At 35.6% G+C, this 19,844-nt stretch overlaps 2 protein-coding genes across 2 annotated transcripts; both read left to right on the forward strand.

The window, feature by feature from the left end:
• Positions 1 to 433: 433 nt before the first annotated feature.
• Positions 434 to 4,679, forward strand: LOC141288749 (THAP domain-containing protein 1-like). Its single transcript, XM_073820919.1, has 3 exons — positions 434 to 744; positions 2,774 to 2,927; positions 4,426 to 4,679. The coding sequence occupies exons 1-3, from the start codon at positions 445 to 447 to the stop codon at positions 4,461 to 4,463; spliced, it is 492 nt and encodes a 163-aa protein (XP_073677020.1). The 5' UTR covers positions 434 to 444; the 3' UTR covers positions 4,464 to 4,679.
• A 522-nt stretch (positions 4,680 to 5,201) lies between these two features.
• matr3l1.1 (matrin 3-like 1.1) lies at positions 5,202 to 18,717 on the forward strand. Its single transcript, XM_073820234.1, has 20 exons — positions 5,202 to 7,236; positions 7,933 to 7,994; positions 9,167 to 9,205; positions 9,293 to 9,342; positions 9,705 to 9,814; positions 9,897 to 10,007; positions 10,110 to 10,235; positions 10,649 to 10,765; positions 10,871 to 10,995; positions 11,149 to 12,025; positions 13,655 to 13,694; positions 13,824 to 13,858; positions 13,953 to 14,084; positions 14,840 to 14,979; positions 15,064 to 15,238; positions 15,758 to 15,889; positions 15,978 to 16,108; positions 16,222 to 16,327; positions 16,423 to 16,564; positions 18,560 to 18,717. The coding sequence occupies exons 1-20, from the start codon at positions 5,965 to 5,967 to the stop codon at positions 18,715 to 18,717; spliced, it is 4,080 nt and encodes a 1,359-aa protein (XP_073676335.1). The 5' UTR covers positions 5,202 to 5,964.
• The last annotated feature ends 1,127 nt before the right edge of the window (positions 18,718 to 19,844 follow it).

The raw sequence follows: 19,844 nt of genomic DNA on the forward strand, positions 1-19,844 counted from the left end.
ATCTTGAGTAACAATGAAAAACTATCTTTCTTGACCACAAAATTCACAGGTATATTCGATATTAAGCTTAAATCTTGCCAAAACATGCTTAGCAGGTAAATATATTTTGTAAGACACTTCCTTAATTTTGTTACTGATACAAAAGTTATTTGGCCATTTCCATTCTTTAACCCAAGAGATACCAAATAAAGAAGACCAAACAATCTTGCTAAAGGTAAAAGACAGAACGAAGAGCACTCCTTATAATCTTATTACTACGCCGTTGTTTTAAAACATAAACATTTTCAATCAAAATGTTTCCACAAGGACCAACCAAGCTGATTTCCTCTTAAAGGGTAGATGAATGAACCCTGACGCATGCGCGTTTTACAACAGACATGTTTAAGATACAACCGGGAGCGCTGTTTACAACCGCTTCAGAAATCCACTTGTCTCCATTTAGCAATGGTGCGCATGTGTGCTTTTCCTGGATGTTTCAACAGACAGAAAGCGGTGAGGTTACGTCCGCGGCCGTTATCGCCAGAGGAGAGGCTGACTTTTCACCGATTCCCGTTAAATGATCCCGAGCGTCTGAAGCTGTGGCTGCTCGCGGTTCAGCGGGATGCCTGTTCACCCGTTCAGTCTCTTGAAGTTTTGAGGCTGTGCAGTCAACATTTCTCAAAAGACGATTTTAAATCAGACGAGGGAAATGCACGACGATATTTGAAGTCAACAGCCGTTCCTGTGTTGGTTTTAAAAACGGAGGTATGTGAGGAAATGCAAACTTAGAGAGATGTAAATTCTGATGACTTTTTCAATAACACAGGAAGGAGACCCAAATAACCGTAGGTATTACTATAGAACTATATCAGTGTCTTTAGATGTGACCCTGCACCACAAAACCAGTTTTAATAGCAATAGCCAAAAATATATTGTATGGGTTAAAAATATTTTTCTTTTATGGCAAAAATCATTAGGATATTAAGTAAAGATCATATTCCATTCAAATATTTCCTACTGTAAATTATGGGTGTGCGATATCAAAAAATAGCCTAATATCTTAATATTTTCTGGGATTTTATTGATAACGATAATTAGACGATATTTTGCTGTGTTATTGTGCTTAAAGGAGTGGTTCACTTTCCGAACAAAAATTTACAGATGTCTTTCTTTCTTCAGTAGTAAAGAAATGGTGTTTTTTGAGGAAAACATTTCAGGATTTCTCTCCATATAATGGACTTCTATGGTGCCCCCGAGTTTAAACTTCCAAAATGCAACTTCAAAGGACTCTAATTGACCCCAGCCGAGGGAAAAAGGGTCTTATCTAGCGAAACAATGGGTTATTTTCTAAAAACATTTACAACTTGTATACTTTTTTAATCTCAAACGCTTGTCTTGCCGAGCTAGACAAGATAATTTTGCATTTAAGGTTAAAAAGTATATCAATTGTAATTGTTTTTAGAAAATAACCCATTGTTTTGCTAGATAAGACTGGGATTGTTTAGAGCCCTTTGAAGCTGCATTTAGGAAGTTCAAACTCAGGGGCACCATAGAAGTCCATTATATGGAGAGAAATCCTGAAATGTTTTCCTCAAGAAACATTATTTTGTTTACGACTGAAGAAAGAAAGACATGAACATCTTGGGGTGATTATCGGTAAATTTTTGTTTTGAAAGTGAACTACTCATTTAAGGACTACCATGCTGACTCCTTTTTACCTTTTATGGACATTTTTTCTAAAAGTGTACATCATCTTTTGAGTCAAATTCTTACATTTAATCAGTCAGTTATAATAATAATAATAATAATAATAATAATAATAATAATAATAATACATTCAGGCGTTTAAAGTAAATCAGTATCAACAAAATTCATCTTTACAGAAGTTGGATGTATTTACACTATACATGTTAATGCAGCTTGGAATTATTTTAAAAGTGAAAAGATACTTTAAATGTTTGATGTAAATCATTGCGATTGGACTGAATCATTTAAACGGTTGGTTTATTCAGGAACAAAACACCATCATGTTGCTCAAAGATGCAAAACAGTACTGTGGCTGTGTTTGGAATGATTTTTGTTGGTGAAATTGAGCAAAAACAGGAAATATGATGTCTAAAATGTAAGTATTTTAATATTAAGTAATTGTTTATTTAATTATATAAAATCAATATCACATTTGTAGTCATGCTGATTTTTGAAGGAAAAACGGCACTCTTCATGTAATATTAATTAACTATATGAAATCATATACATTTTCTGCCCCCATATCTTGAATTTTGTGATCATTCCAAATGCATTTTAATAGACTGAATCATGCAGTGAAAGAACCTATTTTTTTATTAGTAATATGCATTGCTAAGAACTTCATTTGTACCACTTTAAAGACATTTTTCAATATTTAGATTTTTTTGCACCCTCAGATTGCAAATTTTCAAATAATTGTATCTCTGCCAAATATTGTAATATCCTAACAAACCATACATCAATAGAGAGCTTTATTCAGCTTATTACTTTGTTTTGTGGTCTAGGGGCACATATTACTTTAAACTGTAATATTTTACAATAATCCAGTCAATTAAAAATTTCAATTTTATTGACCAACATGACTAGTTTTGTAGATCAGGGTCACATATTTATCTTGTGTATGCATTCCATGACTGTGCACACTAAATCTAATATACAGCGACAAAAGACATGATGGGTTGTTTTAGGAGACTCTGAGTGATCCATCTCAGCCCAGACTGGATCCCCATGCAGCAGACAAAGATTGATCCACTGCTTTCCTTTGCAGTCCTTTGACCAGGAGGAGGAAGATGAAGAGACTGTTGCTTCTCCCTCAGTTGTGCCAAAGACGAATGTGAAGACTGGGGAAAAAGACACTACACCAGCACCACCTCAAATAAAGCTCAAACCTAGCCATTCTACTCGTGGTAATGTCCCAGTTGGTAAGATGGCTTTGATTTTGCAAATAAATTGCTTCACAAAGCCAGACATTTGACTTAAAGTTTGCATTACAGAAAGTGAGCAAACACTGCTGGGTCATTCCGTGTCAACTCGAACAGAGTTTTTCTGAAGAAATATAGTAATGAAAGCCAAAATATTAAATGTCTTGGATGTATATTTACTGAGTCATCCACTATTTTGTAGAGGGAGGTCAAAATGGCAATTCTCACCTGAGATTCAGAGCCAAATTGTAAGGGGCTAAAAATGACTTCAGAAAGATGGCAGCATCATATTTTTTCAGAGATTGATAAGCCTGTTAGTAAAATCAGTTGACTTTAGCAATCTTTGTTGCATTATGTGCCAATAGTGACCTTTCCGAAATGGGGAAACAGCACTTTTCAAGTTTCAATTCCAAAGTTTGCACGTCTGTAACTCAAGAAGTATTAAAGAAATCTTAATGCCCTTTTAGATATTTGGTCTTAACAAACTATCCTCTTGGCATCTTAATTTTTTAGGCCCTGCGCGGTTCAGTTCCAGAGATACTGGAATATCAATATGGCTTCAGGAGTAAATTGTTCAATTGTACAAATTTTCACTGTTCAAAAACCAAATGTTGGTCACTTTCTCTTTTAAAGAGAAATGTCTGAAGAGCAAATAATATTTAAACTAGAAATTGATCTTTCTGTCAAAACAACTGACAAAACAATTGAACATATCTCTGAGTGCCATAAATATTATTTTTCCAAAGTTTGCATGCCTATAACTCAAGAAGTATCAAAGATATCACCATATGCCTTTTGATTCTAGTTCTTAATTAACTTTATTTTTGGAATCTTCATTTTCCAGGCCTTACATCATTTAGTCTTAGAGATATGGGGGGCTAAATGCTGCTCCATTTTCAGTATGTTGACTCTTACCATTTTCAGTGGTTGAAAAGTAAATGTTGGTCACTTTGTTTACAGCCAATACGTATTTTATTTAAAGAACAATGTCTGAAGAATAAATAATGTTGAAATTAGAAATGTATCTTGTTTTTAAGTGTCATAAATATAGCACATAATGCAACAAAGATTGCTAAAGTCAACAGATTTTACTAACGAAGCTACCAATCTCTGTGAAAAAAAATAAAATAAAACTATGATGCTTCCATCTTCCTGAAATAATTTTACCCCCCTGAAAATTGCCATTTTGACCCGCCTCTACAAAATAGTGGATTACTCAGGAAATATACATCTGTGACATTTAATATTTTGGCTTTCATCAATATTCATGTCTATATTTCTTCAGAATCAAAATGAATCTTTCTGCTAACTTTCTGAAAAAATATCATATTTACATGGTGTCTGCAATTTGTTGTTGTAGTGAGGATTCACTAAAATGCAGAACCAAAGTAGTTTTGACCTGACTCATTGTGTTGTTGTTGTTGTTGTTGTTGTTGTTATACAATATGTTTTTGAAACAAATGTTCTGTTTTCTTGTCTTGACTGAAATATTTGGAAGAAGAGGAAGTGCAACGGGCCGAAGAAGTGAACCACTAAGGCTGGAAAAACAGCAAGTCCTAGCTGTTCTGTCATAGCAATTTCTATGTGAAATTTAACAAATTTTATGCCTTAATTCCTACTACTGTATTTGTGTTTTCTATTTTTTTTTATTAAACTTTCTGTGTTCCTTAGATTCTATTTTTTATTTTATTTATTTATTTTTGTTTGCATTTTGTAAAGCAAGATACAATTTGTGACCTCAGCATTTCATTGGTATAATGTAATTATTCAGTCATGCCCAGAGCACCTTACAGTAATAGTAGTTTTTAAAAATAAAACATTTAAATGATCAATTCTGGACTTTGTTCTTGTCTCTGTCTCTGGTCTATATTAAAAACTCAAATTTACCGGGATTTTTCGATTTTGACAAAGGAAAAAGACAATTGCCTTTATATAATTGAACATTTTAACCATAGTTTAGTACCATGTACCATCACTGATAATCGTGAGTATTAACCACTGATCTATATAATGTTCTCTATTATAGATCAGTGGTATTAACTAACATTGTATACATGTAATACACAATGTAATAAATGTTATCAGAGCTTTATTTTTAAGTTCTATTCTGAACAATTAATGCTGTAGTGTATATGTTATTATTTTATTTCTGAATAAAACGTAATAAGTCATCAAAAAAATAAATAAATAAATAGGCATTCACTGCGATTTATTCAAAATAAAACTAACGACACATTTTGGTGACTTTTATTTTGAAGGATCGCATTTCCGGTTTAGACACCGAGAAGAAGAACTGCTTTCACCGTAACAGCTTCTTTGCAGAGCTTTAGCGAACAGTTACGCTTTATTTCAGCCTGTGTAGGTGAGTTATTATCAATTAATAATGCAAACTGGTTAGTTTCTTCGTAATATCTGTAATTTGATGATGCGTCGTATGATGTTATTGCGGGAATATGGCGGTTAGCCTTCAGGGCCAAAGACAACGGAAAATGGCGCAGTAACAAACACAAGAGATCGACCTTTCAGGAAAAAATATTCACTTTTAAGTTGGAAAACAAACTCTACCTCAATTGAGATAACGTTAGTTTACATGATTTTTTTTAATTCAATTTTTTCATGTTTAATAATGTACAGGTATTATAATTGCATGTTGAAATATGAAAGCGAAAGTGATTAAAAACGTAAAGATAAAGGTGTCCAGTTAAAGTTAATGGACATTTGTTATCTCTCAGTTACTTTAATACTAGTTGTCATATTACTGGTCTGACACAGCTGAAGTTTTATAAAGAAAACCCAGAGACATCCACAAAGTGTGAATGATTTGATTTTTCATCTCAAGGTAAGACTGATACAGGTGACACACCTCCCCGGATCCACCTGCAGATCTTCCACCTGGAGCTGATGTCTTCAGTAATGTAATATGAATCCGAGGAGGACAAATTCTCCTTACTTAATGTCTTTTTAACAGGTGAACAGCCCCTGCGACAGCTGCTTTTTTGAGTTTCTACACTTATTTGACCACTTTGAACTTTGGGACATGTCTTACAATCATCCATACCGAAACCAACCCGATGGTTATGGCACGAGCAACGACAAGTACAAAGACTCTCAACGACTTTATCAGCGGGAGTCTACCGCTTACAGTTCACGAGCAGAGCAGACGTCTCCGTCCTCATCAGAACCCGTCCTCTCGTCTGTCAAGGCTTTGTCTTTTTTGCATAGCTGTGGACTAGATGCTGAGGACCTTCAAACGCTAGCCGCACTTCCTGAGCATCTCATTGCCACCGATACACTTCCTGACCTTCTTGCGCAGATCAAAAAGAAGAAAGCGGCCAGCAATTCCTCATCTAGGTCCAGCGCGCTCCAAGCCGCATCATCGTCTCGCTCCTGGGACGACAGGAGCCACACTCAGCTGGTTGAGTATCCGCTGGATTTGCCTGCCCGTCAGTCATATTCCCTTCCTCGAGAGCAGCTTTCAACCTGGGACGACCGCTGGGAAAATGCCCAACAAACCAACCCTTCATCATACACCTACAACAGCACGGAGTCAAATTACGTGGTCGAGTACAACCATCTAAAGGACAAAGAGCCTTATTTTGATAAATCGTCTTATGCTGCAGAACCATCCAGACAGAAAGCATCCGCTGTCCCGCAGTCCTACACGAGCTACAGCAGAGACGTTAGTCAATCCTCGCATTTGTCCAGCAGAGACAACAGTCATTCCTCACATCTGTCCAGTAGAGATGCTCCAGGTCAATCCTCCCATCGCTCAAGCCGAGACGTCGGTCAGTCCTCTTATATGGCCAATAGAGACACCAGTCAGACCTCGCATCGCCCTAACAGAGACGTCAGTCTGTCCACACATCTCTCCAGTAGAGACATTGGCCAGTCTTCACATCTGTCCTCCAGAGATGTTGGCCTGTCAAACAGAGGTGTCGGTCTACCATCGCTCCTGTCCAGCAGAGACGCCGGTCCGTCCTCGCTCCTGTCCGGCAAAAGCGTAGCTCCATCCTCAATCTCATCTGGCAGAAGCGTCGCTCTAACCTCGCTCCAGTCCAGCAGAAGTGTCGGCCCACCTTCTCTCCTGTCCGGCAGAAGCGTCGCTCCACCCTCGCTCCTGTCCATCAGAGACCTTGCTCCAACCTCACACCTGTCCAGCAGAGACGTTGGTAAATCTTCACAGCACCGGAGGATGGACTCGGGTCCTAAAGTACCTACCAGGAAGGAAGCGTCAGATTTCCACGGGAAAATGCCACCTGTATTTCCCTACGCATGCGTGCTCTGCGATATCACTGTCCTCTCTAATAAGGTAAGTAGCGTAAAGTTATTCTTGCTCTCACAGATGCTGCATTACCAGCTATTTACCTGACAGTTTCAGGCAAAATACATATAAGCGTGCTCTGGCATATGAGGTAAGTCCTAGTAGCATGTTTATTGTCCATATAGGCAGTACTGCATTAAAGATATAATTCACAATAGAATGGAAATTCTGTGATGTTGAACCGAACTGGATAAAGACAGAAAGTCACAAAATAGCAGTCCATTCAACTTTGCAAGCTAAATTTTCTCAACCTGAAGAGATTATCCCACTGCCATAGTCCTCAAATCTCATTCCTGCTTCCACATATGTGAATATGCTGCATCATGTTTGGTCACGAGACTTGCAGGAGCCAATAAAGTCGGCGACATCATTCTTGGGTGTGATGCAGCTGGTATGAATATGCACCAGTGGGAATGAGATTTAAGGGCTATAATAGATGGAAAGAAATTGATGTTTGATTTGATTTATTTATTTTTTTGCTAAGAGTGTGAACTCCCAAAATTCAAGATCTTTAAAAAAAACACATTTTGATGACAAGGATAGAGTACTTCTGTAAATAGTTTTTATGGCAAGTCAATGGAAGTCCGTCTTTTAATCATATGGATTATAAATGTACTGTGATTGTCATATTATACATTGTAATGACTCATGAATGAATATTTAAAGATATTGCTTGTGTTTTAGGACTGGTCTGCGCATATAAAAGGAGCCCAACATGCTAATAGTCAACTTAGTCTTGTGGAAAAGTAAGTATCTTCAACTTCGTTCTTTAATTTTGTTGTAAAACTCCTGTGTAGTCATGTTGTTGGGAAAAAAAAATTGTTTTTTTTTTAAAATATTTTAAATATATTTATATATAATATAAATATATACTTGTAGGTATTTTCAAAATATATACTGTATGTGTGTCTTAATATTTACATAATAAATATATGTGGTACACACACATATATGTGACCCTGGGCCACAAAAGCAGATTTAAGTAGCACGGCTATATTTGTAGCAATAGCCAACAGGACATTTGTATGTGTCAAAATGATTCTTTTATGCCAAAAATCATTAGGATATTGAGTAAAGATCATGTTCCATGAAGACATTTAGTAAATTTCCTACCATAAATATATAAAAACTTAATATTTGATTATTAATATGCATTGCTAAGAACTTAACTTGAACAACTTAAAGGCAATTTTTCTCTATATTTAGATATTGTCCTATCATAACAAACCATACATCAATGTAAAGTTTATTTATTCTCAATGTCATAAAATTGCCCTTTGTGACTGGTTTTGTGGTTCAGGGTCACATTTATGAACAATTTTTTTTATTTTGGATGCGATTAATCACTGCTCAGCAATAAAAAAGAATTATTTCAAACATGAAAGAATGAGGACATTAACATTTAACATGAGTCATAAGTTAATGTACAAACAAAGGATGTGCACTTTGTACACCATGTTACATTAAAGGAGTAGTTCACTTCCAGAACAAAAATGTACAGATAATATACTCACCTCCTTGTCATCCAAGATATTCATGTCTTTCTTTCTTCAGTCTTAAAGAAATGTGTTTTGAGGAAAACATTTTAAGCTTTCTCTCCAAATAATAAATATCTATAGTGCCCCCGAGTTTGAACTTCCAAAATGCAGTTTAAATGCAGTTTCAAAGGGCTCTAAACGATCACAGCTGAGGAAGAAGGGTCTTATCTAGCAAAATGATCATTATTTTCTAAAAAAAAATATATACCCTTTAACCGCAAACGCTAAAAAAGACAAGGGTGGGAGTACATTATCTGTAAATTTTTGTGAGCTACACCTTATGGAGTTAGGGGTAAATTTCCACTCGTATACTGATGAAATGCAAACCTTGAATGTATGGAAGCCTTTAGATGTTTTACACAAATATCCTTGTTCATTAGATATCCAGCGTGGGATCAGTCAATCCAGTCTGCTCGAAGGTAGAGTCATTCCTTCAATAAATAAGTCATAAAACAGTATATTTCCATAAATGTGTTGGTTTACATGTTACATATACACTTTAACAGAAATGTGCCGCAATCTGTTCGACCCGCATCCAGAACAGCACAGAAAGGAGGTAAAGTCTTTATCTTACTCTTAATAGTGATCCAAGCACCTAGATATTTTAGATATTATCCACCTGTTTCATCTTGTAAGAGTGAGTGCGGCATCTTGTAAATTTTAATGGTCTGGCTTCTGGTTTCATCTGCTTCCAGCGATTTTAAGCTGTACAAAATAGTTTTTGATATTGCAAATTGGTGTGTCTCACCATATTATTTGAATGCATTATCTTACTTATGAGCACACTTGTTTGTAGAGCAAACTGCACGTTGTTATTCTTTTCATTATTTCCCTATAGCAGCTACTGAACTGAAGTCTCACCCATAGGCTTACTTCTGTATTAAAGAAAAAGGTGGATAGATGTTGTGCTTTTTTCAGGTGGAACCTCAAGCAGTAGAAATGGGTCTTCAGGCAACAAAAGTGGAGTGCAGAGGAGTAAAAGTCAATCTTCAAGCAGCCAAAACCGCAAAAAAACTGAAGCAACGAAGGTGTGGTTTTTTTTTTTTTTTTGATGTTCTGTTTCACTTACTGCCATTTTAATGTTGGTTATTTTACTATATTTGATTTCAGGGCAAAGTGGTGTGTGTCAAGTTTGAAGTGGATGATGTGAATGAAGCTTACCTGAGGAAATTGCTTGGCCAGTTTGGGGCTATTGTCAAAATCATTATGTTACCTAGAATGGTATGACATTTTATTTTTTATACATAGAGCTCCTCTAGCAAATATATGAATCAGATTTTTTTTAATTGGGGTGTAATACCTTTTTCTTGTCATTTTTTTTAGGCTTTTGTGAATATGGGAACAGCAGGTCAGGCAGAGGATATAGTAAAATATTTCTACCAAAACCCTTTGAGGATCAGAGGACAACTGGTCATATTTACTCTGTCTGCAGCATTCAATTTCCTACAGGTGAGTAATGATCAGTACAATCTTTATGTAAAATGTGACCCTGGACCACAAAATTAGTCATAAGGGTCAATCTCTAGACATTTATACATCATCTGTAAGTTGGGTAAATAAGTTTTATTAAAGGTTTGTTAGGATGGGACAATATTTGGTCGAGATACTATTTGAAAACATGGAATCTGAGGGTGCAAAAAAATAAAAATTGTTGTCCAAATTAAGTTCTTAGCCATGCATATTACTTCTAAAATAAGCTTTGATATATTTGATATATTGATATAAGTTTTGATATATTTACAGTAAGAAATCTAATGCAACATTATCTTAATATCCTAATCATTTTTGGCGTAAAAGAAAAATCAAAGTGACTTGCATCTATTGCCACCAATGGTGATTGCATGATTTCCTTCGTGTTTCAGACTTCTCGGGTAGTGAGCTTTTCACCCTTACCTTCTGGAGATGGCATACGCTCTGAGTTGACGGCCATTGCTAAGCGTTTCGGAGCAGTGAAAAATTCACTGTTTCTCCCAAGCCGGGTAGCTAAGTTTATTATTGAGGAAATATTTCTATTTATTAACTTATTCTTACTGCATTTTTTTCTACAGTCACCTATGTTGTAATAAAGACTGTGTTTTTTACAGGGTTATGTGGAGATGAGCAGTGCAGAAGAAGCTGACAAATTGGTGGAGCACTATTCAACCAATTCACTTAAAATAAAAGGGAAAACCATTAGCGTTTGCTCCTCAACTGAGTACCAGACACTTGGGTAAACCTCTTTTGCTGATCTTATGTTGACTTTTAAAGCACTATTTCTTTTTGCATTTCTTTTCATGATTTTATTCTATTTTGCTGGGTAACACTAGAGTTTTTACACTTTTGATCTTAATTTGGTGTGTTTTTCCACTTCTTCATGGTCTAGAACGACTGAGGTTGACAAAGAAAAATCGCCAGTACCTAGCAGCAGCAGCAGCAGGAGGAGGAGGAGGAGTTGCAGTCCAAGAAGGAGATCCCACAGAGACTCTCCCAGCCCGAAACGAAGAGCTTCTGTAGAGGGGTCCAGGTCTCGCAGGAGTCAGGACTCTAAGAAACGAGATGAAAGTCGACACTCACGGGAGAAAACCAAAGAGAGCTCTAGGCGGGACAGCTCATCCAAATCCCGTTCCAAAAAAAGCTCTCCTTCGAAAGACCAGAAAACAAAAACAACAGCGGAAGAGAGTGCGCGAGAGACGGCTGAAGATGACAACGATCAGTCTGACAACATGGCTGATGATAGTGATCTTGAAGGAGTGGCAGTTATAGCAGATGATGGCGAAGCACTGAATTCAGAAGACGAGTTCACGGTAGATGAAGATATGGATGATGATCCTGAGGAACAGGATGCATCTGAAGATGTCCAAGATGTGAAAGAGTCAGATGATCAGACTAAACCTTCAGACATGGACACATCGAGCATACAGCCAGAGATGTCAGAGTGTGCAGCAACTGCTACAGCTTCAGATAAAGCAACCGATTGTAAGGAGGCCAAAGAGCATCAGCAAGGAGAGAAAAAAGAGCCTCAAGATAAGTCAAAAGAGCTTAAAGAAGAGCCAAAAGAGCTTAAAGAAGAGCTGAAGGAGCTTCAACCTGGAAAGCAAAAAGAAATTAAAGAAGAGCAAAAAGAGCTTCAACAAGGGGAGCAAAAAGAGCCTGAGAAAAAGCAAAATGTACTTCAAGAAGACCAAAAAGAGTTTAAGCAACAAGAGCAAAAAGAGCTTCAACAAGAGGAGCAAAAAGATGATACAGTGGCGATGGAGGAGGTAAACACAAATGTGTCTTAAGTAGCACAGGTGTATTTGTAGCAATAGCCAAGAATACATCGTATAGGTAAAATCTAGAAATAACACCACAAAACAGATCTCAAATATAATGTGTTTTTAGTGGAATATGTCCTTATGTGTGACCCTGGACCACAAAACCAGTCATAAGTAGCTATTTTTCTTTTATGCCAAAAAGTAAAGATCGTGTTCCATGAAGATATTTTGTACATTTGTACCATAAATAAACACAAATGTGTCTTAAGTAGCACAGGTATATTTGTAGCAATAGCCAAGAATACATTGTATGGGTCAAAATGATCGATTTTTCAATTATCAAATAGGGTTGTGCCGATAGACGATAATATCGTGTATCAACGATAGTCAGAGATATCGCCTGTTGCTGATGCCTTTGACGATAGTAAGACGATTATTATTATTATCCGTAAAAAAGGCACCTAACTATAGCGATGCAGCGCAGAGAGTCGGTTCTAGGCTGCCTCAGAAACTTGCCGCGGTATAAACACAAGCATAGATGTGTGCAGTGAAAATGGGTAAGAGATTTATTCATCATACAGTGTACATAGATTAAGTGTAGACAGTCATTAGGATAACAGAGGTAGTGAAATGTGGTTTAGGCTGAATTAAATGCGATATATCAGAATCCGTCTGTATATAGTAAAGATAAACATTCACCTCAGTAACATCTGTATGCGTTAACTAGAAGTACGATGCGATAAAATGGCGCTAAACATACGCACGTGAATTAAACGCACATCACTTCTCCACATTCTATATAACCTGAACTACAACATGAACTGATGACAAAGATCAGACATACAGTGGTAACATTATCGCAATATGACGGGTAAAGAAAGATACATTCATTTACATTCACGCACGCACCTTTACCGCTCCCTGAAGATAGCAGAGAATGAAACCGAAAGTAAACTTGAACCTCTCCGACAGAACTACAGTCAGCGCTCTGTTACACGCACAACTTAGTCACATGCACTACCCTTACAAAACGAATAAGGAATTTATTACATATTGACACATTTACATCTCATTAAATAAATTAGCACAATAGTATCGTGTATCGCGATCTCACAGGCTGACGATAGGACGATATGAAAATTGAGCATATCGTCCAACACTAATATCAAAAGCCATGTTCCATGAAGATATTTAGTAAATTTCCTACCGTAAATGTATCAAAACTTAATTTTTGACAAGTAATACGTATTGCTAAGAACTTCATTTGGACAACTTTAAAGGTGATTTTCTCCTTACTTTGTTTTTTGCACCCTCAGATTCCACATTTTGAAATAGTTGTAATTGTTGTAATATTTGCATACATCAAGGAAAAGCTTATTTATGATCTCAGTTTCAAAAAATTAATTACATTTTGAAATTGGAGACTCAGCATCTAGAAAAGGACATTTATCGGAGTCATAGCCTAGCAGCTTTGGTGCTCATTCGGGCTACACATGTTCAAGTCCTGCTTGCGTCATTTCCTGATCCTTTTTTTATTTAAATGTACGCTGTTTATTTCACTCTGTGGTGATACAAAGTTATATAATGTTGCATTCCTTGTTTAAAGAAACATCTCTGTCTGTTTTGTTTGTGTAGGAGGCAGCAGATTCCTCAGTGAATCTAGACAAGGAGGAAGGTATTTTACACAGTTATTTAATAATTCAACCGTAAAAGCAATAAAGTTCTGCTGTATGTTTTCCTACAACAGTTTTACTGTAGTTACTGCATTTCAAAAATAATTGAGGAACTATCTCTATTGTTTTAGGTGATCAAATGGAGATCTCGACTTCAATCGCTGAGGTTGGTCTGATTTTCCTTTTAAAGGGTTTTTGATTGTGTGTAAATGGAGCACAAATGACGATGTCTTCTATTTATTTTCTATTCATTTGTTTAGGATAAGTTTGGCAAAGTTCTTGAGGTGGCAGGTTTTCCAGTGGCTAAAAAATACAGTGAAGCAGATTTGATGAAAATCGGAACAAAATACGGAGAGGTGACAGGCTGCTGTTTGGTTCGCAGCAATCGAAAGGTAAAATAATCAAATGAAAATATAACCTAAACATTGAATAGAAGGAAAAAGTTGAGCAAAATGTCATACTGTTCATTTGTCTCTAACAATACACTACCAGCCAAAGATTTTTGAACAGTAAGGTTTTTATTGTTTTTAGTCTCTGCTCACCAAGCCTGCATTTATTTGATCCAAAGTACAGCAAAAACTTTTGAAATATTTTTACCATTTAAAATAACTGTTTTCTATTTGAATATATATTAAAATGTAATTTATTCCTGTGATTTCAAAGCTAAATTTTTAGCATCATTCCTCCAGTCACATGATCCTTCAGAAATCGTTGGCTGAGTAGAATTTTTTCAGGTTTCTTTGATACATAGAAAGTTCAGAAGAACAGCATTTATCTGAAATAAAAAAAAACAATCCTGAAAAAGTTTACTTAACTGTTTTAAATATTTATAATAACAATAAAAATAATAAATGTTTCTTGAACAGCAAATCGGCATATTAGAATGTTTTCTGATGTAATAAAGCTGAAAATGTAGCTTTGATCACAGAAATAAATTACATTTTAAAATATATTTAAATTGGAAAACAGTTATTTTAAATTGTAAAAATGTTTATAATAATACTGCTTTTGCTGTATTTTGGATCAAATAAATGCAGGCTTGCTGAGCAGAAGAGACTTCTTTAAAAAATATAAAAATGCCTACTGTTCAAAAACTTTGGACTGGTAGTGTATGTGTAGAATTGTGTTAATTATGTTTTCATTCCAGGTGGAGAAGGCATTAATTGAGATGGTGAATGCTGCCGATGCTGCAAAACTTGAAGCCGAGTGTAAAAGACAACACATTAAACTAGGTGGCAGAAACCTGAGGATAACTGTGTCAAAGATGTACAGCCAACTGAACGAGGGGTAACTTATATTAACATGACTTCTTCTGCTTTTGTGCTTGTGTGGTCTGAAGAACACATCAGATGATATTTGATTCTGTCTCAGGCAAAGTACTGACACTGACTCTGAAAAAGAGAAAGTTAAGGAAGATGTTGAAGAGACCAATAAGGAGCCCTCAAGCATTTTGGCTTCCACTGAGGAGAGTACAGTAGTAATGGCTGAGACGCAAATCTCTGAAGAAGATGCAGAGGCTCAGGAAGGAAAGGAAAGTGACAAGGAGGTAAAATCTAGAAATAACACCACAAAACAGATCTCAAATATAATATGTTTTTAGTGGAATATGTCTTTATATGTGACCCTGGACCACAAAACCAGTCATAAGTAGCTATTTTTCTTTTATGCCAAAAAGTAAAGATCGTGTTCCATGAAGATATTTTGTACATTTGCTACCATAAATATATTAAAACTTAATTTTTGATTAGTAATATGCATTGCTAAGAACTTTAAACAACTTTAAAGGCAATTGTCTCAATATTTATATATTTTTGCACCTTCAGATTCCAGATTTTCAAATAGTTGTATCTCAGCCAAATATTGTCCTAACAAACCATACATAAATGTAAAGCTTATTTATTCAGCTTTCAGATGATGTATAAATCTCAATTTAAAAAAATTCACCCTTATGACTGGTTTTGTGGTCCAGGGTCACATATGGATGCCACAAAGCGTGAAAACAATGCTGTATCATTGATTATACACCTTAGCTAACACAGTGTTTTGCTGCTTTCCAATACTTTAGGAGGCATATGGCAGAGTTCTCCAGATCAGAAACCTTCCAATGACTGATGAATACACTGATGCAGATTTTCTGAGCATCGCGGAACCTTATGGAGAAGTAGTACACCATTGGATGTTTCGCCTCCATCGATCGGTTAGTAGAATGAACTGCCTTGCGTATTTCAAATAGATTCAGTGCTTCTGAAACTGAAATCTTAAACTGTTTTTCTTTTCCCCTCCAGGGACTGATTGAAATGAAAAATGCCTCTGATGCCGAAAAGGTTGTCGCTGCAGCCAACATGAATAAAATTACAGTTGCTGGAAAACATCCCAAGATTTCAGTGTCCACCAAACATGCTCATTTGAATAAATGGTATTGGATAGTAATTGATTTAATAATCAGTGATAAATAACATTACATCTCTACACTAAATTAACCCCTATTTGCTTTGTGTTGTTTGTTTGGTACTTCCTACATGGACCTAGTGATAGTTCTTTACCACCATGTATTGAGTTAGAGGAGGAAGGTGATGAATCCATGATACAAGACAGTGTTTCTGAGCAGCCGTCTGTCGAAACATCAGCGGTCAAGGTTTGTTCAAAAATGCCTGTTTTGTAAGCTTTAGAATGCTGCTATGCAGTATACCGACTGATACTATGTTTGATGATGAATTACACTGGTTTTAGGAGTCCTCGAATGATAATCAGGATGACAACTCAAAGGTAGATGAAAAGAAAGAGTATGCGGCTGATGATCAAAGCGTAACGAATGCGGAAAATTCAGACGTTGTGACAGAGACGCATACACCTAGTGTGCTGGATCCAGTTGGTAAGAATTTGTTTTACAGCCCTCTGAAAACATTAACAAAACCTTAATATATGGGACATTCTACAGGATTGGTTTAAAGTCAGAATCGGAAACGTCTTGGGGAAAAAATGTCTCTTTCCACAAATTTTGTATGTATGCAAATTGTAAAAAACCAAAACCATTTCTAGTTACTGTGCAGTTAATCCTTAAATTGTATTTTCAGAAAGTTTTGGAATATTTGTTCTTTCCCCAAATTTGTCACTACTGAAACACAGTAATAATAATTTAGTAATAAGAAGGGTTATATTGACCAATTACAATTTTAAGAATATTTCAAGTGTGATTTATGAGATTTGTATTTTGAATGAAATTTGTCTTTGTAAAATTCAAAAAGTGGAGCATACTGATTTGAAACTTTAGGATTCATTAGTTTGAATATACATTGAACCAAACACTATTATAACATGTTAGTAATTCAGTATACTTTATTTTTGACAAAACATTCCATCTTTTGGGCGCGGCAGCACATTTTTGGTAGATACAGAAATGTTTTGGTAGCGACTACATCACATTACAGATTTTGAACCCTCATACTAAAACATACTGTACTAAAATTGTTCATTTCTTCCAAACAAAGGATTATGTGTTATCTTTTACCACTACCAAAACAATGATGACATGTTTCAGTCGTGACTGTTATGGTAGTGACAATTTTTATGGGATAACACCCCAAAAAACAAAGATGTCACTATTAAAACTGCACCAAATGATTCGGTAGTGACAATTTTAGGTACTGAACCTATAGCTCAAAGATGCTATTAAGCACATGGTTAAATGTTATGGAATAATTTCCATAAAAGTCTTTAATTATAGAAAAAATATGTTTGGTAGTGACATTCTTTAAAAATACACACAGATTTTTCGTACGTTTGAACACATTTACCTCAAAATGTTGGGGCCTATCTACTCATGTAGCTATGAGAGAAAGCGACATATAAATTGAACCAAACTCTATTATAACATTTTAGTTGATAATTCAGTATACTTATACTAAACATCCCATGTTCCGGTAGTGGCAGTAATGTTTTAGTAGCGACCACATAATATTAAAAAATGTTATCCTACATACTAAAACATACTGTACTAAAATGTTGTTCATTTCCCCCAAATAAAAGATTATTTTTCTTTTACTACTACCGAAACAATAATGACATGTTTCATAACTTTTACGGTAGTGACAATTTTATTGGATAACACCCTAAAATACAAAGATGTCACTACCGAAACTGCACCAAATTTTTTAGTCATGATTGTTTTGGTAGTGACAATTTTAGATACTTTTGAACCTAGCTGAAAGATGCTAATCAGCACAGCTGAACAGTTGTACACAAATAAAAACTACAGGTTATGGAATAACTCGCAAAAAAAAGTGTTTAATTATAGAAAAATGGTGTTCGGTATTGACATTGTTAAAAATACACAGGTTTTTTATACTTTTGAACACATTTACCTCAAAATGATGAGGCCTATATATTTACCATGTAGCTATGAGAGAGAGAGACACATAAATATTTCCTGATCATAAATGTAGGGGTGTAGTTAAAATCAGTCTCAGCCAATGGACTAAAACACAAAGTTTCACAAAGCTTTATAATTTACAAAGAAAATATGCATTTTTTTAACTTAAGAAAGCTATTTTTAAAACCAACAATGGAATAATATATATATATATATATATATATATATATATATAGCTTACTGATATTTTAAATATTATTGTGGGTTTCAGTAGATAATAAAAGGTTTTTGGTAAACATCTAAGATTTGAATACTTAAATGCATTTTAAATGTGTTTTTTGGTTGTGGGACAGCAGTTTGCACCAATTCTGTAGAATGGCCTTAATCAGGGAATTTTGAAGCTACTATTTAATAAAAGCATTAAGGAAATCAAAGTCATGCTATATGGACAGTACAGCTCTGCCTCTGCACAACTGATCTATTGTACTTTATTAACAGGCACAGAGTTTGTTCGGCCTGTGGTGGGATACTTCTGCAACTTGTGTAATGCCATCTATTCCAGCGAGGAAGAGGCCAAGAATGAACACTGCAGGACTCCAATGCATCATCAAAAGCTGAAGGCAAACCTTCACAGACTTCTTACTTGCATCATTTGATATTTTTCTTTAGTATGGTAAAAAAAAAAAAAAAAAAAAAAAACCTCACAGGTCTGACTTATGTTCTCATTCTTTTTCTTTTAGGAGCACAAGGAGCGAAACAGTTCAACATGAACCATGGCATGATTCAAGCCAATCCAGAAAACATTCAAGGAGATTCATGAACATAGCAGACTGTAGCTAATTCACATCATTGTAAAATGTGTTAAGTGATTAAGTAATTTAGTACTAATGCTGACATTGTATTTTTATTTTATCCTCTTTTTTTTAGCTTTAACCTGTGTTGTTTTGTTATTAATGGTTTGATCTGCTAATAATCTCAAACAGTTATGTTTTCTTCAAAAAGCATGTACTTTCTTACCGTGTATTGGATTAGAATTATAAGTAAAACAGAATACATTAAAATCGTTTCTGCTCAAATAAAGGCAAGTCTAGTTCTTAAAAAAGCGCGCTTGCTTGGCTTCTTGACGCGTGTTTTGATTGGACGGCTAATGGTTGTCTCCGCCCACAGTATGCCGTTTCCATGACAATTCAACATGGCCGCACACGGTAAGCAGAAGGATGTGTGGAGTTTCATCCTAACTTGATTTGATTTTAGCTCACATAGGTCCTCTGTTTGATTGTGAATTGAGCGTTTGGCGTTTCTGAAGCCAAATAAAATGTTTTAGTAAAGAGCAAGCGATCAATGAATGTCCTGTTGATTCGAATGAAGGGGGAGCATCGTCTGGCTAAGTCTAGCAGTTAGCCATAGACAACAAACTCGTTTTGTCAAGACGGGACATACTTGATTATTTTGCTTACGAGCTTGTTCATAAACAGTTAATGTAATATACTTGCCCAACCGTGATGATTGTGTACCCCAGTGCCGTATTACTAGTTTTCATCGCTTGTTGTCGCATAAAACATGGATAAGCTGCACTAATGTTGTCATTCTGGTAACGTTACATAACATACTTTTTACTTGAAGTGTTTAAGATAACATGTTGCTACTGTCTGATAGTCACTTCAGAGGTTTCAATAAAACTTTGCTGTGAACTTTAATCTCACAAATCTGTCCGAAAAGTCCTAATTGCGATTGCAAAGTCAGAATTCATCGATATAAACTCCAAATTTTAAGAAAATGGTAT

The sequence above is a fragment of the Garra rufa genome, chromosome 16, assembly GCF_049309525.1.
Source record: "Garra rufa chromosome 16, GarRuf1.0, whole genome shotgun sequence".
In the NCBI taxonomy this organism is placed as follows: Eukaryota; Metazoa; Chordata; class Actinopteri; order Cypriniformes; family Cyprinidae; genus Garra; species Garra rufa.

What these genes read in the sequence shown, in the direction of transcription:
- LOC141288749 (XM_073820919.1), top strand. Translation starts at nt 445, where the DNA reads ATGGTGCGCATGTGTGCTTTTCCTGGATGTTTCAACAGACAGAAAGCG. An exon ending in TGTTGGTTTTAAAAACGGAG is followed by an intron (nt 745 to 2,773) that starts GTATGTGAGGAA and finishes TTTCCTTTGCAG; the next exon opens with TCCTTTGACCAGGAGGAGGA. An exon ending in TCGTGGTAATGTCCCAGTTG is followed by an intron (nt 2,928 to 4,425) that starts GTAAGATGGCTT and finishes AATATTTGGAAG; the next exon opens with AAGAGGAAGTGCAACGGGCC.
- matr3l1.1 (XM_073820234.1), top strand. Translation starts at nt 5,965, where the DNA reads ATGTCTTACAATCATCCATACCGAAACCAACCCGATGGTTATGGCACG. An exon ending in TCACTGTCCTCTCTAATAAG is followed by an intron (nt 7,237 to 7,932) that starts GTAAGTAGCGTA and finishes CTTGTGTTTTAG; the next exon opens with GACTGGTCTGCGCATATAAA. An exon ending in CAGAACAGCACAGAAAGGAG is followed by an intron (nt 9,343 to 9,704) that starts GTAAAGTCTTTA and finishes TGCTTTTTTCAG; the next exon opens with GTGGAACCTCAAGCAGTAGA.